The sequence below is a fragment of the Lemur catta genome, chromosome 10 (genome assembly GCF_020740605.2).
Source record: "Lemur catta isolate mLemCat1 chromosome 10, mLemCat1.pri, whole genome shotgun sequence".
NCBI classification, from domain to species: Eukaryota; Metazoa; Chordata; class Mammalia; order Primates; family Lemuridae; genus Lemur; species Lemur catta.
Genome location: NC_059137.1, coordinates 71,557,206 through 71,578,649, shown reverse-complemented (window position 1 = coordinate 71,578,649; position 21,444 = coordinate 71,557,206). Strand labels below are relative to the sequence as shown.

The window sequence follows — 21,444 nt, the reverse complement described above, 5'->3', positions numbered from 1 at the left end:
AGACACCAGATGAAGGGTCTAATGTCCTAGAATGCGACATTGGCCATTCAGCTGCATCCTTTCAAAGTCCCTTGTGGAAACCTTTCTGCATGATTTGTGTTAAATTTTCTGTGTTTGCCACAAGCCCTTCCCTCTGACATTCCTGCCTTGAGAAATAATCTTATTTTTAATCACTATTGGCACACACTCAGTCGTTACAAAGTATGACATCAACTGCTACATTTAACATTTGAGTGCTGGTGGCTAACAAGGAGTGTGTACAGGCAAGGCACTGGTTTCTTAATGGCTGATTTTAATGGCAATATGACTGGTTCTAATTTCATTCAGTCACGCCCATATTCAAAAGAGTAAAACTTACGATGACCACATTTACCATGAAATAGCATTGCATTTATTTTATATGGACAGTCCCTGACTTATGATGGTTCGACAACATTTTTTGACTGTAAGATGATGTGAAAGCAATATGCATTTAGTAGGAACCGTACTTCAAGTACCCATACAACCATTTCACTTTCAGGTCAGTTTCAATAAATTACATGAGATATTCAACACCTTATTACAAAATAGGCTTTGTGTTAGGTGATTTGCCCCAAATGTAGGCTAATGGAAGCATTCTGAGCATGTTACAGGCTATGCTAAGATATGACGTTTGGTGCATTAGGTGTGTTAAATCCATTTTGGGGACATAATTGCATCATAAGTCATCGTGAGTTGAGGAGCATCTGTATTTCACATGAGAAATGATTTTTATTTTTGTAAATAATCACAAAAGTCCAGTTTAACTGACTCTACAGAAACTAAAACAGCTTCTTTCCACCCAAACTAAGAGAGGAAATCTACTGAGGTGAATTGTCCTCGATGAATGAGACAAATCCATGTTTAGAAATGATAATATTCCACATTTTCAAGGCTGAGCAGCCATTTACTGTGATCTGGGAAGAGCCTAGGTAATTGCCTGTAAAATAAGGAACCATCATTGTCACACTCTCGTCCTTAATAAGAAATATGTAAATCTAGATGTAGTAGTCATTAACTAGAATCCTTCCATCAAAATTTCAATTTATGTATGTTTAAGAACTTCTCATTTGTGAATGAGATTTCTAAAGATTCCCTATAGAAGACCTTAAATGACAGTACAAAGAAATTAGTGTTTAATAACATGAAGTAATTTAAATACTTTCTATATTTCTCCCAAAACAACTTGGGAGGCATCACTGGCTTCCTCTCTGATCTTTTTGATTCTTCAAATTTCTTATTACAGTAGTCTAAATTTCATTTGCTTTAAGTTATGCTAAAAAGTTTAGGAATAAGATACTTTAAGTCCCAATGAATGAATCCTACATAATCCCTGTGACAGGTATTAAGTACCAGGTAGTGTTTCAACACATTTCAACAAGTGCCATTCTGGAAAGATGAGACATCACAGCTACACAGAAGATGGTGGGTTCACAGTTTTAATGTGGGGCTTGGGGAAATGGACTCCAAAATCCTATTTTTATACCCATGGTAAAAAAAGAAAAAAAAAAATCCCTCAAAACCTCACAGCTTAAATAGAAATCAGATGCAGTCAGACCATAATAAATGTGTTGGGATGAATAACTTTGTATATTTGTAATTTAAAAAATTTTTAATTTCCAATTTTGCTAAATTCAAAAACACATACAACTTAAGGCACATAGGGCACTATGTTAACAACTGGTAATCCGAGTGAGGGTTATATGGTGATCACTCTACTATTGTTTTAACTTTCCTACAGATTTGCAAATTTTCAAAATAAAAAGTGGAAAAATTTCTGTAAGACATACACATAACGTATGCGTCACTGAGTATCACTCGTTTTAGAGAAAAAAAAAAATGTGCCCTTATCTTGTAGGTAAAAACCATTCTGTTAAAAGGAGCATGGGAGAAATGTCTGATACACATTAAAGGAAAAAACTGGTTTAGAAGCCAATAGAGAGAGAACACATTCCATGTACCACCCTCATCAACATCATCCCTTGAGTTTTCAAAGCAAACATGTACCTCTTGGTCCAACACTGATTGCCACGCTGATCATGCGAAAACATGGCAATCCACTGACTCCCACATTTACAAATGATGGTAAAGGTTTAAAAACACACCTCTCAGTAAAATGAAAATGTTTTCTAACTTTGAGGAATAAAAATGCTTCTTCAGTTGAATGCCTTAAAACCATCTGATATTCTGAATTTCTCGTGGCATTTAAGTTGCTATGTTTTAAAAATAAAGCATATGCTTTGGGTTCTTGTTTAAAGTCTAATGCTAAATAACAAAGCTTCACAGTTCCTGTTAGATCTTTGGTTGAACAGTATCAACTTAGCAAAATGACAAGAATTTTTTTTTCTTTTCAAATTTTCATTTACTTTGAGATAGCACTATAGCAACCCCAAATCATCTAGCAAAAACCATATGCTGTGAATAATACCAATACTGAAGCAATCTGTCCCAAACCCAAAGCCCCCTTCCCAGGCCTTCTAATACACCATGGGGGACAACAGCACACTTCTTTGCTTCTCACAGAAGGTTATGAGAAAAGAGGAAACTTACAACCAATGAGCAGATAACATGAAGACCCAAGGACAGGGGCCAGGGCCTTTCAAATGAAGGCACAGGTGACATTAGGATGTAATGACCTGGAAGGTTGGACACAAGTGGGTCCAGAGAGCAACAGCACTTATTTCTGGGGATAGTGCCAACTGCTGGTTTTTCAAACTCATCATGGGCCTCAGAAATTATCAAAATAGATTCCTTCCCCCTATCAACCACCCCCCAAATGTACTTCACCCTTTCTTAGTTCTCTGTACTAATTACTGGCAACCAGGTCACATCAGAGAATGAGACAGTAATATAGGGTCCTGTGAAAGTAAATTATTGCACAGCTTAATAGAAGGGTCTGGGGAGACTGGGGAAAAGTATAAAGACAAATCTTTGAAAAAATTGAATGTTACCATTTGTAGAAACTAGAATTTAAAAAGCTATCCCTGTGAGCAATTTAATTCTCTATTTAAAAAGATACCTTAACTTTTTAATAACATAAGATGATTCATAAAAAGTAACTAAACTAGAAATTGTCATTTTTTTGGCTTTTGAAAAACACATGTGCAGTTACAAGCAAAAATAACACAAAAATATTAATGTTAAATCAAACCCATTGTAAGCTCCCTGAGATGACATAGAGACACACTACACAGCACAATGGTACAGCAGAAAATAATTTACAAAGATCATTTAAAGTAAAATCCAATTTCTATTTCAATAGCTCACATAACATACAAGATAAACTGTATCTTTATCACTGTTTGTTGCTATAAATTTATTCGTACCAGGAAAACGGGCATATTTAAAATTCCCAAAATAATTTTGGCACAGGTCAAATCTTCTCATTTTGTTAAGTCCCTGAGCTCCTTTAACAGGCTGATTTTTTGCATTGGCCTCTTTCTTTCCCTCTCCAGCCTCCCTCTCCAGAATCCCTCTCCAGAATGCTTTGTTCCCTGCCCTGGCCTCACAGCTACTATCTCTCCTTCACATTAACCGCAGGGCAACACTTAATGCTATAACCTTTCTAACCAATTGTGTCTGCAGAAACCAGGCGGATTTTCTGATGCAAAGACTTAGAGCCCCTACCCCTAAGAGGATCCCGTATAATTTTTCTGATGCCTATTGACAAGTAAGAGGAACCAGATAGGGTACATTTTGAGCCTCTCTCTTATTAATCCTAAAATTGCCCACAGCGGTCAGTGTTTTAATGTCTCCAAAGCTTTATGCCTCAGATGTTCATCCAGACACTGGATGGCAAAGTGGTCGACGTCCATGTCAAACTTATTGGCAAACAAGTGGTGCGTGCGCAGCATCCAGTTCAAGTCTCCGGCTCCAAAAATGCACACCGAGCGCACGTGGATGCCATTGCAGGGTGGGTAGGGAGCACCCTTAGAAACGTCACCCTCATAGTACTGCCACTTGACAAACCTGGCAACCGCCTGCATGTCAGACAAGTCGTACTTATGGCTCAAGGAGAGTGAGCCCGGGACCTCAGGGATCCGTTGGATAGTGGCCCAGAGATACTCATCTGGGCTGTACGTGTCCTGCGCCCACTCCATAAACTTTTGGATTTTTTCATCCTCTAGCACATACCCCACATACTCCCTGCTGACCACAAAATAGGCGCTGCCTGAAAAAAGAGGTGTTTCCAGTGGAGGACGCACTTTGACAGTCCCCGTGTTGATCAGCTTTCCGTTAACAACCGCATACCGCTTTTTCCACCTTTCTTCTTTATGGGAGGGCATCTTCTCAGTTTCAAGGTTGTTTTCACCCATGAAGGACTTGAGCTTCCTGACAATTTCTAGGTTGGTTTTAATAGGAAAATCCATGCCGCAAAGATTTATTAAGTACTTCCAGCGCGCACTCATTCTGTAGAGGTCCCTCATGCAGTTGAGGTCGGCCTGAACCCGACTCCACGATGCATAAACCACACTCTCCAACTGACTGGCCACAAAGACGTTACTGAAACAGGACGCAATGCCTGTCACTGCAGCTAAGAAGGACTCTTCTGATTTTCTGTCCACGTGAATGCAATAGAAATTCTGAGGCATATAGATGGCCCTCAGCAGCCTGTCCAGCATTTCAATTTTGTGATGAACCACTACAGAATATGCTATTGGAAACTCTGCTTCTTCTTTACTAAGGGGTTCCATGATATATTTGCGCCTCTTGATGAAAGAAGTACAGTCCTTGGTCATGTTTATGTAGTCGTGAGGTGTCCACCGAGTGCGCTTTCTGAACTTTACTGTGAGTATCTCAAGCTTTACCTTTTGGATTTCATCTACATCACCCCGTAAAACTTTGGTGCAATTAATGTTACTATTAGGATTCTCTCCGACCAGCTGCAAATGCCTGATGCTTACAAATTCGGGCTTTTGATGAATCCTTACAACAGAGAAGGTGACTAGGGAAAAAACAAGAACCATAAACCAGAATTTAGTGGAATGAGGAAAAAGTCTTCTCCACAGCAACTTTTTCAGCATTTCAAACAATAATCAGAGACTTTGCTTTGTTAAGGGAAGTCTTCTAGGCTTCCAGGACCAACGATTTTCCCTCCGCCTTGACCTTGACGGTTGTCAGTTTGCAATTATCAGAAGTGCAAAGGCATCTTGGAATGAAGAACAGCACTGAAAGAAAAATAGAAACGATTTATATATAAAAATGGAGTCTTCTCAGGCTCAAAAACTGTCCTCTTTGCTATGAGGCTAGATGTTTAAAACAAAGACAAAGTGGGTCAGTCAGAGAAAAAGGCATAGCATTATAGGAAACCCCCTGTCTCTAGTATTGATGCCACAGATTGAAAAAGAAAGAAAAGCCAAAAAAAAAACAACAAAAAACAAACCCTCCCCCCCCCCCAAAAAAAAAAGAAACCACCAAAACCTAGTACAAGGAAGTACCAGAATATCCTACAATAAATATTTTACCTAATATACTACAATAAACATTTTACCTCCCAGGTAAGTTGAAGTGCAAAAACCACTATTGAAGATCTAGGCTATAATTACTGAACTGTCCATAGTTGGTGAGTTTTGATACTGTGCCACTTGTAAGAATTAGCAACTGTTTTCTTGAAATTGTTTCTAATTTAAGTTCCTCCTGACATTCCTTAATGTCCACTGGCTGGTGTCAGCAGCCCTGAAGATCTGAAGAGATCAGATCCATCCTGCTTTTTGCTGATTTAGGACTTGGCACACTTAGGGAGAAGTCCAGAAATGGCCGCGACTTCTAAGAATCTTTCAAGGAAGGGCAAGTCAACTGAATTTTCAAAGTGGATTGAATGGGCTCAGCTGACACTAGACCCAATTTGGGACTGTGTTGGGTTGACCTCACATTGAGTTCACTTCTATGCCAGGCACTACAGAAGACAAAATATTCACAATCCAAAATAGATACGCAGCCTTAGATTTTCTGCATTAGTTATAACAGATTACAATAATTATACCTTGCAGAAAACAACAGTGTATATAAATTGCAATTTAGGACAGACCTTTTGTTGACATTCAAAATTTCAGAAACCCAATCTAATGTTACTATATAAAATGCTTACAAACATTTAAACATTGTTTAGTTTTCAAAAATCAATTTTATAACTTGGTAATTGGTTCTAAAATTAATAAGTGCTGTTGCTCCATAAGAGAAAGTCAAATACCATCAACTGTCTCCGTAACAAATTTATAAAGATTTGAAACTAGTTTTTAACATCAGAATTAACACTCAAACTTTTAAATATTTCATTAGGAAATAAATTGTGAGTATTAATAATAAAAATAAATAAGTGATCACTATTAGTATAGAATAATCTTAAGAAAATGATCTAGGCTGGGTGAGGTGGCTCACATCTATAATCCTAGCACTCTGGGGGGCTGAGGCAGGAGGACTGCTTGAGCTCAGGAGTTCGAGACTAGCCTGAGCAAGAGTGAGACCCGGTCTCTACCAAAAAGAAAAAAAAAAAAACACCAGCTGGGCATTGTGGTGCATGCCTGTGGTCCCAGCTACCCGGGAGGGCGAGGCAGTAGGATTGCGTGAGCCCAGGAGATTGAGGTTGCAGTGAGCTACAATGACACCGCTGCACTCTACCCAGGGAAGCAGAGTGAGACTGTTTGAACAACAACAACAACAAAAAACCAAGGAAAAAAAAAAAAAGAAAGAAAAGTATTTAGACTTTTTACCATTTAGAATTAAGGAAAGTCTGGATCATTTAGTGCTCGGATTCCAGGTGACATCCTGTGCCCATTCAGGGTACCTCTCATGCTGTCAGGTGCCTTGTATGTGCCAGGCATCCAGCAATGGTGTTATGTTCCATGAGGTGTTTTAAAAAACCTGTGAAATGAAAAAGAAAATGTGTGAAGGAACATATACACACAGGTAGTATACAAACACTCAGAAATCATGCTGGTGAACTAATCCTACATATTTATTATTTTTCCTCAAAATTATGGCTGGTTGATTTCTTTCCTTTAAAATTGTCTTCTCTCCAGTCCTACTTATTTTTCTAACTCTATGTGGATTGCTAAAGGCTTGAAAAAATCCTGAAATTAGGGTAAGCTCTTTGAAAGAAAACTCTAGTAGCACTTCCTACAGTGCGTACTAAAGAACAGTTTAATGGTCCAACATGATTGGAAAATTCAACATATCCTAACCCCACTGTGAAGATTCCCAATGCTCATGCTCACTGATATACTATACTACAAGTGAATCAGTTGCTCACTTCATTTCCAAACATCCTGACCACCACCCCACTCCAACCCTCTATTAGAAAACAAACATGGGGAAATTCTGTTACAAGACATAAGAATTTGAACAACTAGACATTAAAATACTAAACAAAAATATGCTCTTATGCAATTCCTGCCCCTTATTGGTTCAAGGCATTTAAGGAAATCTCTTTCCAATCATTAGCAGACCACCACACCAATTGAGCAGAGACATGAGTGGGTCTTACACAACAAAGAATATAAACTTTAGAAAATTGTTCTGCGAAAGCAACTAAACAAACAAATAGCAAAACAACAAACCCTGAGCACGGTAGGTAGGTATGGAGGTCTAATTTCCAGAGCTCACATATTATATGATAAAATGCCCAGTTTCAATTAAAAAAATTACAAGGTATGTAAAGAAACACAAAAGTCTGGCCCATACACAGAAAAAATAAAAGCAGTTAATTAAAATGTCCCCAAGGAAGCCTAGGCACTGGACTTAACAAAGACTTGAAATCAGCTATTATTATTATTATAATATGTTTAAGGAACTAAAGAACTAAAAGAGTATGAGAATGATATCTAACCAAATTGAGAATTTCAATAAAGAAACAGAAATTATTTTAAAAAAACCCAATAGACATCTGGAATTTGAAAAGTAAAATAACTGAACGGAAAAACTGACTAAAGTGGTCCAACAGCAGGTTTGAACTGAAAGATGAAAGAATCAGTGAAAGAGAAGGTCAATTGACAGTATCTAGTTTGAGGAACAAAGACAAAAAAGAATTAAAAAACTAAACAAAGCCTCAGAGATCTGTGAGGCACCATCAAGCATATCAACAAATGGTATGATAGGAATCCCAGAAGGAAAGCAGAGATAGAAAGAGGGGGGCAAAAAAGAATTATCTGCATAATTGCTGAAAAATTCCCAAATTTGATTTTAAAAAATTAATCTGCACATCGAAGAGGCGAAAGGAGGTCCAAGTATGCAAAATGGTATACCCACTTTGGCAGACAGCTTGGTAGTTTCTTACAAAGCTAAAAAAGAAAAAGTAGGCTAACCATTCAACCCAATAATCATGTCATGTCCATAGATATTTACCCAAATGAGTTGAAATGTATGTCCACACAAAAACCTGCATGTGAATGTTTATAGCAGCTTCACTCATAATTGCCAAAATTTTGAAATAACCAAGATGTCCTTCAATAGGTGACTGCATAAACAAACTGTGGTACATCCATACAATGGAATATTATTCAGTGATAAAAGAAGCTATCAAACCACAAAAAGACAGAGGAACTTTAAATGCATGTTACTAAGTAAAAGAAAGCCAGTTGGCAAAGATTACATACTGCATGATTTCAATTACATGACATTCTAGAAAAAGCAAAATTATAGAGACTGTAAAACTATCAGTGTTTAACAGGGGATTGGGCAAAAGAAGAACGAAATGAATATGTAGAGCACAGGGAATTTTTTAGAACAGTGAAACTAGTTTGCACGTTATTGCAAAGGTCGTTAAATTACATGCATTTGCAAAATGCATAGAATGCACAACAAAAAGAGTGAACCTTCAATAATAATAATGTATCAATAATTAATTAACAATGGTGGCCGGGCATGGTGGCTCATGCCTGTAAGCCTAGCATTCTGGGAGGCCAAGGCAGGAGGATTGCTAGTGCTCAGGAGTTCAAGACCAACGTGAGCAAGAGGAAGACCCTGTCTCTACTAAAAATAGAAAAAATTAGCCAGATGTGGTGGTGCATGCCTGTAGTCCCAGCTACTTTGGAAGTTGAGGATCACCTGAGCCCAGGGGTTTGAGGTTGTAATGAGCTATGATCACACCACTGAGCTCTAGCCAGGTAGACACAGCGGGACTCCATCTCAAATAAAAAAGGAAAGGAAAGGAAAGGAAAAAGGAAAGGAAAGGGAGAAAGAAAGAATAAATATTGGTTTAATTAGTAACAAATGTACCACACTAATGCAAGATGGTAATAATACGGGAAACAGCATGAGAGAATAAATGGGAAAGCTGTACTTTCTGTGCAATTTTCCTGTAAACCTAAAATTGCTCTAAAATAGTCTATTAAAATTGAAATAAAAATTAATTTGTACATCCAAGAAGCCCAATAAGCCCCAAAGAGGATAAATTCAAACACATCCTCATCTAGACACTTCATAATCGAACTGCTGAAAGACAAAGAATTTTGAAAATGGTGAAGAAGAGTGATTATATAAGAGGTCCTGAAAATGATTAGAAACTTCAAATAAAAAACAAGGGAGACCAGAAGGCAGGGGATGACATAATCAATGTGCAGAAAGAAAAAGACTATGAACCAAGAATACTATAATCAGCAAAATCATTCAAGCACAACGAGAAATTAACATATTCCCCAGATAAAAACTAAGAGAATTCATCACTAGCAGACCTGCCCTATAAGAAATACTAAATGGAGTCCATCAGGCTGAAATTAAAGGATGCTAGACAGCAACTCAAATCCACATGAAAACATAGAAAACAGAGCTAACGGTCTATACACATAGGTAAATATAAAAGACAACATAAATCAACTTTTTTTGGTAACTCTTTTCTTTTCCCTTGTGATTTAAAAGACAACTACATAAAGTAATGATTGTAAAACTGTGTTGACAGGCTTATAACATATGTGCTATCTCATTGAATGGACAAATTGGAGCCATCATAAATTGCTGGTAGAAATGTAAAATACCGAAACTGTATTGGAAACTGGGAGGTACTCAAAAAGTTAAAATTAGAGTTACCATATGACCCAGCTATTTCACTATTATGTATATAGCAAAGAGAAATGAAAACATATATCCATGCCCAGGAAAGGCAAATCCGTAGAGATGAGGGGAATAGGAGTGACTGCTGGAAGGTACCAGATTTCCTTTGGTGGTGATGAAAATGCTCTGGAAGTAGATAGTAGTGACTGATGCACAACTTTGTGACTATACTGAAAACCACACAGCGTACACTTTAAAAGAGTAAACATTATGGCATGTGAATTATACCTCAGTAAAGCTGTTATTAAAATAGTAAAAAGTTCCTAAAATGAAATAGAGTTTAAATTACAAAATTGTGGCATCAGTGGGGGTTTTTTTAAACAAGAGAAGAATTATTCTAAATAGGTTTTTTAAGAATGTGAGTATATAAGAGTCATCCCAAAATCCATACAGAAAATACAAAGTTGATAACCACCTGGATATTACCTCAAAAAAGACATAGGTCTTTACCTTTCTCATCAATATCCTAAACATCCATCATGCTCTGAAAAATGCTTTTTAAAATATAAATCACTAGTCTTAGGTTTTAACAAGATGCATAAGTATCTATAAAGTAGACAAGTATATGAGAAAACAAGTTTATTTTATTAATAATGCTTTTGATTTTGTGTACTTGTCCCCAGGGTAAATACAGAAGGCAAATCATTAAAAGGAATTGTAATTAACCATCCTAATTTCAAGACACAGAACATTCTCCCAGGTAAAACTTGGCTAGCAGTTTGAAGAAGGCTGAAGGGAAAACAGATTTTAAATATATAGGGAAAGGGATTTCTATGAAGAAAAGAAGTTTAAAAGGCAGTAAAAATGTGCATATGCTATGCTATTTTAATGCAACTTTAGTCACCAAAAATTACTTTAAGCACACCCATACAAAGAAAAGTGAATACATAAAATATTCAAAAATATATAACAAAAGTGTGGCAGAGGTTAGTTAATACATCCTGGGCCAGTGTTCCTTCACATTCAGATTTCACACAGGAAGTAGATCCACTGAAGAATGAAGGATGGGAATAGTCAGTGAGGACAGCAACAACAGTAAGAAACACTCTGAATGACAAAAGGCCATGAATTCTCAGAGAGCAAGAAAAACACAAGTCCTAAACCACACTAAGCCTCGCTCCCCCAAGGCCTGTAGACCCCCAACCACTGTCTTAGGGTGCGTCCTAAAGAAGGTCCCTCTCTAGACACTGATGTCTTTCCTGAAAGAGAAGCCTTCCTGTGGACACCACCATGAATAGTTTTAACTGGAAAACACAACCTAAGAAGAAACGCTGGAACAATATGGTTCTACCACGAAAGGAACGAAGGAAAGCCAGCACCTGAAAGCCATGGTTCTTAATATGTGCCTTTTAAACATTAAAACCAAAAAGTGCAAGAGTACTAAATTCTAAAAATACTGAAAATAAACTCTGATCTTTTATACTGTCAGCAGTAAGGGGAGCTAGTTAAGGAAAGGGACAATAAGAAAAGTATCAAGTGCCCCTAAGGTGGCAATATGGTCGCTAGAAATGTTCCAACGTAAAACGAGTCACCGCCACAGTCAGGGTGAAGGTGCAGCTGAGCATTTAATGGAGTGGGAAGCCAGACGAGATGACCTCAGGGAGCAAGAGGGGAGGCAGCAAAGAAACTGGAAAAGCAGATGGACGAGAAGTAACTGATTATGCAGACACAGATCCCAGGCTGGCAGCAGGGAAAGAAGAAACCAGCTCTATTTACATAACAGATCTTCAAAAGGTTCAGGAACTGGTGCCGGTGCCGGTGCTGTGGCACAGATCCCTCTGAAGGGAGGCTGAGAAGAGAATGTTTAAAAAAATAGAAAAGCAGTATTGACTGGTAGCTGTTTACAAAGGAGCTGTATTTCCACCTCAACCCTGGCAAAGACCCAAGATTTCGTCTCTGCACAGGTTCTCCAGGCTGGGGCACACCAGGAATGATGGAAGGCAGGATTCCTACCCAGAAAACAGTGGGACCCAGGCACAATGAATACTGAGATCTCCTTCCCCATTTCCAGCTTGCTCATACCTACTAGCTCCCAGAACTTTGGCTGTGAAGCCAAGGCAGGAGTTTATTTATTTACTAGGGAATCCAACTAGGCCAAAGGAAAGAAGACCTAAATATGCCGCTTACATTGGGAGTTCCCCAAATGGCCAAAGGAAAAAGACCGTGCTGGGAGAAGAAAACTACCAATAATATTTTCATGGAGATTAAAAAAAAAATTGCATTCATTAAACATAAGTAAGTGAGGTAGATTATACTTTCTTCATTTTTTTTTTGTTTTAATTTTAAGGGAAACACAGCCTTTAGGAAAATCTGAAAGTATTCATGCCCACAGATTATATTTTCTGAAAACAGGCAGAACAATACTTTCATCCCATATGCTCTTCTGTAATATGACCTTGCCATTCCCAAATCAAGAAGTAGTAAAATTCCCTTCCTCTTAAATTTGGGCAGCCTTATGATTATGCTGACCATTAAGGGTTTGGTGGAAGTGACACTATGTGACCACCAAGGCTGGGTCACGTAAAACCACGCAGCTTCTGCCTAGTTGTCTTAGAAAATTTGCTCTCCAGAAAGCAGCTCCTTCTCAGAAGCAGTTTCCATGCTGTAAGAAGCCACATGGAGAGACCAGATATAGGTACCCCTGCCAACAGTTCCAGTCAAACCTGGTCTTTGAGACATCGCAGCCCAGATGTCAGACATATAAGTGAAGAAGCCATCAGATGGCTCTAGCCCCTATTTGAGTCTTAACTGAATTCTTGACCCACAGAATACGTGAGCAAAATGATAAAATAACAATGTTGTATGTTACTACTCTTGAAGTGGTTTGCTTCACAGCACTAGATGACTAGAACAAACAGGAAACCACATAAAAAGAATACCTAGCAAATAAAAATGAGCCCTTGGGAATTAATGATGTGACAGCAAAAATAAAAAATAGAAGGACTGGAAGATAAGTCGAGAAAAAAAATCTCAGGGAGTCAAGCAAATAGACCAAGTGATAGAAAAATAAGAGAAAAAGTATAGTAATTTAGAGAACCAGGCCAGGAGATCCACCGTCTAAATAATAGGAGCTCCAGAAAAAGAAAACAGAAAAAAATAGAAGGAAGGCATCAATTAAATAATTCAAGACTATTTCTCAAAATAAAAGGATGGTTTCCAAATTGCAAAATCTCCTGGAGTACCAGCACAATGGATAAAAACACACCTACACCAAGTCGTATTTATTAATTAGGAAATGTCAGAACAGTGGGATAAAGAATATCACATGCACTTCCAGAGAGGGGGAAAAACTAAGCAACATAAAATGCATTCGGAAGTAGAATATCTTCCCACTTCACAAAAACAAACCACAGAAACCAGAGGACAATGGAGCAATGCCTTCAAAGTGCTGAGGAAAACTGAATTCCAGCTGAGCATGCTCATAACCAGTTGAACTACTAATCAAAGTAAGGTCTCAGAATATTTCCTTTTATGCATCCTTCCTCAAGAAGCTATTGGAGGATGAGCTCTATTAAAAGTAAATTATTAACCAAGAAAGGGGAAGACACAATGAGAATCAGCAAGGGGGCCAGGCACAGTGACTCATGCCTGTAATCCTAGCACTGTGGGAGGCTGAGGCGGGAGGATTGTTTGAGCTCAGGAGTTTGAGACCAGCCTGAGCAAAAGCGAGACCCCATCTCTACTAAAAATGGAAAGAAATTAGCTGGACAACTAAAATTATATAGAAAAAATTATCCGGGCGTGGTGGCGCATGCCTGTAGTCCCAGCTACTCGGGAGGCTGAGGCAGTAGGATTGCTTGAGCCCAGGAGTTTGAGGTTGCTGTGAGCTAGGCTGACACCACGGCACTCTAGCCAGGGTGACAGAGCAGGACTCTGCCTCAAAACAAAAAAAACAATTAAAAAAAAAGAATCATTAAAGGGTAACATAAGAAGAAAGGGGAATGCCCAGAGCCATGGTAAAAGGGCATCCAGGCTGTGTAACAAACCAGCAGACAGCAGCGGCCGCCTGGAGCAGGTCAGAAGGCTCTGGGAGAGATGACTTCAGAAGACAAAACTGATGGGAATAAATGGGAATAAATACATGGAAAACCAGCTTACACAACTGGCAGACTTTGGGGTTGAATTTGTAATAAGTATCTTGAAAACAAAGCAAAGGAAGGGAGTTAGGGAGATAATTATGGACTCCAAAGAAATCAGAGAGGTACACAATGATAAAAAATAATCATCATGTACTCTATGGCTCAGCTCTGAAAAGCATCAGAGTCTAAATAACGTAAACACTATTTATCAACCGAAATTCAGTAACACTATATTAGGAACACACAGCGGTGGGAAAGACAGGTATGAAAAGGGTCTGTTGCCCAGCACCACGTAAGTAGCCATGGGAATGGATTTTAGATTACTGTGCTGCTGCAAGCTAAAGGCCTCTCCCTAATTTTATTCCACCACCAAGTGCTCTTGTCTTCAACAGTTCGATATGGTGAGGATCAGACGGAAGGAGTGAAGTGGGGGAGAGGGTACAACCCAGTGCAGGATTGTGTGCACAGTGATAAATAGGTAAGGAAACACATTTTTAAAAAGTACCCAAATCACCAATTATTAGATTTAGATTTCAGCTTGGCATAAGCGAGAAACATGGGAAGACCTACAATGTAGAAAGAACTATAGTGACATTTCAAAACTTAAACCTACTAGGACTAGCATATGCTTCTATATTTCGAAATGAACTAAGTTTTAAAAAATGATATACATCCCAGTATCACACATTTACTAGTATAAATTAATTTAGAGAAATATGCCAGGCATGGTGGCTCACTCCTGTAATCCCAGCACTTTGGGAGGCTGAGGCAGGAAGCTCACTTGAGCCCAGGAATTTGAGGCTACAGTGAGCTATGATCACATCACTACACTCCAGGCCTGGGCGGCAGAGCACAACCCTTATCTCTTAAAAAATAAATAAATAAATAAAAATAAATCCTGACATTCCCTTGGTGTCAAGAAAAAAAAAAAAAAAGGGTACTGATGATGCACGAAACTGTCAATACAATAAAAAAAAATGCAAAAATGTAAATTCTTTCCTTTCTTCTGTACAATTACCACCAATGTAATTCTGGTCTAAGTCCAAACAAAACTACTGTAGATAAGAATTAAGTCTTTCTACCTATTGTACCATTGTTTAAAGCAGTGGAAATACTCGTTCTTACAAAAACACACAGGCACACATGCAAGTGTGCGCACACTCTGTGCGTCTGAGTGGGCATGCGTAAGCAGACGGCTGCGGACAGACCAGGCTGCACAGCCAATTCACCAACTGCTGGTCTGCAGCAGGAAGCAGGGTTCAGCTGGGCCAACGAGCTCAGTGAAATCGAGCTGAGACTATTGCTCTGTGGCCCAGAGACCACTGTGACTGGAGCAAAATACCAGCTACTATGATTGATATCAAAGCCATGCAAGTATCTCAGACGATCGTGACCCAAGTGAGGGCACCCAAATGTCACCCGAAGCAGCTCAAGGGAAGGAGCAGGAAGCAGATAAGATCACAAGGCGGAGGCCTTGCCCTTCGGGGTGTAGCTCTTCTTTCTGGCCATCTGTACTTCCCTGGCCTTGCCTCACCCCAGGGTACCCAGTCTCTGCCCTACCTCCCAACAGGCTCGCCCTGCGTGGAGGGCGGTCACTGCCCCTTACTAATATCTGTGACTCACTGCAGTGAGCTGCTTGGCTTTTCTGAGGTCTCACATCGAACAAACTGCTGAGAACCTAACCGTGGCTGGTCTTCAAGCCTGTGTTCCGCAGCTAAAAATTTCTATCTATCCTTTCTCCACTTTTGGCTGATAGAGAAGAGTTCTGTTTCCTGTTCCCTGCACTTGCAGAGAGGAGATATCTAAAAGACAAAATGATAATAAGCAATATTTCTAAAAAGCCCAAACCCCTCAAACTCAAATAATATAACTGAAGAAACGGCATCAAAAATTTGAAAGTTAGAGGGAGTGAATGATCACTGACTTGGAGATCTCAGAAAGCTGAGTCCTGAAGCAGGCTGGCGAGGAAACGACAGTGCAATTTACAGCACAGCTTCTGATGAAGTCTCGACTAAAATAGGGCGATGCCTTCCACATTCTGAGTGAAAACTACTTTCAACCTAAAATTCTAAATAACCAGCCAGGCTACTGGGCAAATGTGATGCAGAACAGGGCATTTTCATGTACCTTTCAGTTACTTTGCACCTTCTCCAAGCAGGTTACTGCAAGAAGTGCGCCACAAAAGATGAAGTGCACCGCTGACTATAAAAGCAGCGAGAACATCACCATTCTGGAGTGCTTAGGATGCTCCAGAACTTTTCTAAGTGATTTACCTATATTAACACGTAGAATCTTTGGGAGAATGCTGTTTTCCAGATAAGAAAGCTGAGACAGAAAGAGGTTAAATAGCTTTCCCAAGGTCACGTGGCTCGTTAGTGGAGGAGCTAGGATTGAAACCCACAAATCTGGCCCCCAAGTGTGTGCTATAATTGCCTAGCAAGAAAAAAATAGAGGACCCAGTAATAAAAGGACCCAATATAAAAGAAAGGCAACAAAAATCTGAGGATTACAAGGAAGAGAGATCCCAAGATCATGGCTGTGTACAGGTCCTAGGAGGAAACCAGTCTTAAGTAAAGGAAGGGAACAGCTCCGGGAAATATTTCTTTAAGATGACAAAACTGAAGAATCCCTGCTGTCAATAAATCTATTTAGAAGAGCTTTTGACAACTAAGGTAGAGCCCCGAGTTAAATAAGTAAAATGTACATAGTAAACAAAAAAATATGAAAACCAGACACATTAACTCTGGGGGGAAAAAGTACAATAAAAGAAATCATGGTATGCTATGCTCCATTTACACATGGTCATAATAATATTAATATAAACACTGAGTTGTAGTCTAATAAAAAATTTGATAATACACAAAAGGTCTCAAAACTATTTTCATAATAATACTAGGACATTATTCACCCTTTCCACTCCCACTTTATTATTATATATACAGTGCAGTTTTCCAGAGGCTACATGATGTTTTATTTCTCAGCAGAATAAATGCAGAAGCTAGCATGAGAGCACAGCTGTTTTCTATTAAGTCAAACATTACAGAGATTTACAAAAATACAAAACATTGCTATTCTTCTCATTTTTATAAAAATATTTTCATAAGAAATTACTTAATAAGTAAAGGGCTTCTCATTGTTACTTTCACATAATATTTAAATTTTTTTGCACTTTTCTTTCTTTTTTTTTTTCCTTTTTACAGACAAAGAGTCTCAGTTTGTTGCCCAGGCTACCTCAAACTCCTAGGCTCAAGCAATCCTCCTGCCTCGGACTCCCAAGTAGCTGGGACTATAGGCGTGCACCACATACCTGGCTGATTTTTCTATTTTTAGTATAGACAGGGTCTTGCTCTTGCTCAGGCTGGTCTCAAACTCCTGACCTCAAGCAATCCTCCTGCTTCAGACTCCCAGAGTGCTAGGATTACAGGTGTGAGCCACCACGCCCCGTGGATCCTCAATAATTTTCAGGAGTATAAAAGGTGCTGAAATCAAAAAGTTTTCCAACAGTTGACTGACAGAATGGGAGATAGGGCTGGGGACCAAGTGTAAGTGTGGTAGGGGCTTGGAGGTAAAACAATTCAACCCTCCCTGATAGTAGAAAGGATGTAAAATAGAATAATCTAGAAACAGTATAAGCATGTTAGAGATATGGAAATACACACCCAAAGAAATCTGTAAAAAGTTAAAAATGGTTACTGCCAGGGCTGTGCAGTCCAGAACAGTAACCACTAGTCACACGCCACTATTAAGCACTTGAACTGTGGTTACCCTGACTGAAAAAATGCATTTTTAAAATTTTAATTAATTAAATTTTAAAAATTGAAGCAGTGTAAAATATCTTTGTCTTCACAACTTTATTGTTTCGACAGGGCTACATTTTGCTTTAATGGCTGTATCATGTCAGATATTGCGGTCACGTCATAGTACACGTATTGGACACATGCATCATTTTAATCCTCAATAATTTTCTTATATTGCTTACATATTAAAATAACATTTTGATATCTAAAGATAATATTAAAATTAATTTAACCTGTTTCTTTTTGCCTTTTTTTTTTTTGAGACAGAGTCTCACTCTGTTGCCCACGCTAGAGTGCCGTGGCGTCAGCCTTGCTCACAGCAACCTCAAACTCCTGGGCTCAAGCGATCCTCCTGCCTCAGCCTCTCTAGTAGCTGGGACTACAAGGCATGCGCCACCATGCTCGGCTAATTTTTTCTATATATTTTTTAGTTGTCCAGTTAATTTTCTTTCTATTTTTAGTAGAGATGGGGTCTTGCTCTTGCTCAGGCTGGTCTCGAACTCCTGAACTCAAACGATCCACCTGCCTCGGCCTCCCATAGTGCTAGGATTACAGGCGTGAGCCATCTTGCCTGGCCAGTTAATCAGTTTTTAAATATAACTGATACAAATCAACATTCTAAAGCTTTGGTAAGTGGAACAGGTATAGGAATTACCTCGTCTCCCTTCCTACTTTTTTTTTTTTTACAGTTCCATTCACTGTCTAATTCCATATTAAAGCAGATTTTATAATTATGTAAAATTCTAAAATACATAATTAATGAAATTTTCAATGACCTCTTCCTAATTTTAAGTTAGATGAAATTAAATAAAATTGGGTTTCATTTGTGTAGTCACCTACAGAAGAAAAAAAAATTGGCTCCCCATGCCTGAATTAATGGCATGAAAAGGTCTATAGAATTTTTTTCTGCCTTTTTTTTTCTCCTTTTTTTTTTCCTGTGCTCTCAGTACTTAACAAGAACTTTTTTTCATTTATTCATTATGGTACTTTGAGACCAAACATCACTTAAATAACTAACCCTTGCATTCCATTCATTAATGAAAATAATATTCATTAATACATTAACAGAGGAAAAAGTACCCTTTCTTTTCCCATCACTCTCTCCCCAAAGGCACAACCAGGGACATAAGCAGCTGACAGCCTGGGGAGGAACTGAAACCTGCCCTTCTCCCTGCAGACTTTGCAGGAAAGATGAAATACACCCCCGTCTATGCACTAAGTGGAAACATTGCTGTTCGTCAGGAGGAAAGAAAGAAACCAAAAAGGTTTCCCCAATTACAACTGACTCGAATCTTGAAGATGGGTAGGATTGAGACACGAGGAAATAGGAGAGAAATGCATTCCCTGCTTTTTAGGCTTGCTCAGGAAGTGGAAACCTGAAGCAAAGGAAGCCTGAAAGGAAGAAGGGATTGCGATGTACAACAAAAGCAGTTTTAAAAAGAAGAGGAAGGTGAGTAAGAGACAACAGCTGTTTGCCACTCATGTTGGGTAACCCTAAAGACCTCTTTCCCTGCTGCATTATGACACTAAGTCTCTTTCACAATATGAAGAACCGCAATAATAAATAACTTCCAAAGCACATCTGTAGAAACAAGGGCAGGATTTCAGTAAACAAAACAGAAGAGTGATGATAAATAGGGCTCACTTTCTCACACACACACACACACACACACACAATGATTTAAAAAGATCACTGCTAAGAAAGAGCCCACCTGAGAAGTAGGCTGCAGAAACATTCGAACCAGAAGGAGCGGCAGCAGTGGCCTGGCACCAGGGCCAGCTCTGTCCTCCCCTGGGATGATCCCTCATCTGGATAATGAGGTTTGGCCCAGTCATTATGGAAATGCTCAAACCATTTCCTAAAGGGAAGGAAACTGGGAAGAACCAGGACACTGTTCTGTAAATTTCCTTTGCAAACAGTAAGTACAGAGATCCCTGGGACTAGACCTGATTTGTCCTCTGAGTGCCTTCCTTTCCTTTTACACACACACACACACACACACACACACACACACACAATTTGAGACTAACAGCCAATGTTCTTCTCAGCTGGATCTCTTTGAACACCAAATGATAGCTCAAAACGGTGAAAGAAAACCCGATAACTGGCGTAGGTCAGTCCTTTCCCCAAGATGATACCCTAATGGATTCAGAAAAGAAGAGGAGGAGAGGATGAAAGGAGGGCAGCGGCAGGGCAGACGTGATGCATTGAAATGAACTTGCTGCCTTGCTGGGGGCCTCCCCTGCCCAGGGCCCACTCTCCTCCCCAGGATGTCTGGTCACCGAGCAGAGCCCATGGTGAAGCAGCAGGACTTGAAGATACTGGCTCCACCTCAGTACTAAGGCGAAAATGGAAATAAGAAAATGCAAGGATTCAAAAAGGGTTCTACAATCGTGTGCCCTCAAGACTTAATATGTTTTTCCACAGCAAAAAAAGTCCCACTAGTCTCTCTAGTGTTTGTTCTAGTGCTTTCTCAATATCAATATCCTTCATCCAACTTCTCTTTAAATTTAAAATTTAGTGCTAGAAATGCATATGGCTTTACCATACGAATTTCATACATTCCCTTGAAAGCCAAAGGAATGCCCACGATTGTACTTATGCATCAGAATGAAGATATCGTATGAATAGTTAGGAAAAGCAAGTGATGAACAAAATGTGGCATATCCACACAATGGAATAGTATTCGGCCTTAAAAAGGAACAAAATTCTGACATATTCCACAACATGAATGAACCCCAAAAGCATTATGCTAACTGAAACAAGCCAGACACAAAAGGACAGATACCATGCGATTCCACGTGGAGGTACCTAGAGGAGCCCAACACAGAGGCACAAAGTAGAATGGTGGTTTCCAGGCTGGGGGAGGGGAAGATGGGGAGTTACTGTTGAATGGATACAGAGTTTTTGTTTGGGATAATGAAAAGTTCTAGAAATGGACAGTGTGCCATGGTAGCACCACATTGTGAATATACTTAACGCCGCCGAATTTCCTCTGACTCCATCAATGACACAGATTTTAACCTTGAGGGTTGTTTTTAACTTGTTGTTTATGACTTAAAAAGATGCAGCTGGCTTAGCACTTGACTAGATGCACCTCCAGAGCAGGTGGATGCAAGGAGAAGAAGCATGCTACTTAGAAGAGGTTTCTAAAATTAATTTAAGAGAAGACAGACATCGAAGGGAATATATTACAAGGGTAAAAGTAGGTATGACTCCAGGTTGTCTGAAAATAAAAAAAAGAATGGACTTTCTTGAGTTTAGTGTCATGAAAATTCATGGATAAAGAACAAAGATTGTTCAACTCCCTCTCAAAGGCCAGTGTTTTTCCTACTGCCTAGATGGTGTTCCTGTTACCCCAATTTGCTTGAAGTAATAGCTAAACTATTACATGGTAAAGACCTGTCCTGTAAGGTAGGAGAGTTCATTTGCAGAAGCTAACTTTGATAGGCCTGAAAAGAAATATATCTATTTATGTATATACACACACAAAAACAAATTGTAT

At 39.1% G+C, this 21,444-nt stretch overlaps 1 protein-coding gene across 4 annotated transcripts in view; it reads right to left on the bottom strand.

The window, feature by feature from the left end:
* Positions 1–368: 368 nt before the first annotated feature.
* GCNT1 (glucosaminyl (N-acetyl) transferase 1) overlaps positions 369–21,444 on the bottom strand; it is a 40,597-nt gene continuing 19,521 nt past the window's right edge. For all 4 annotated transcript variants that reach the window (XM_045562590.1, XM_045562593.1, XM_045562591.1 and 1 more), the window contains 2 exons: positions 6,729–6,879; positions 369–5,186 (listed from right to left, as the gene is read on the bottom strand). In XM_045562590.1, the coding sequence (XP_045418546.1) occupies positions 3,756–5,042 (1,287 nt within the window). In that variant the 5' untranslated portion in view covers positions 5,043–5,186; positions 6,729–6,879 and the 3' untranslated portion in view covers positions 369–3,755. The remainder of the gene's footprint in view (positions 5,187–6,728; positions 6,880–21,444) is intronic.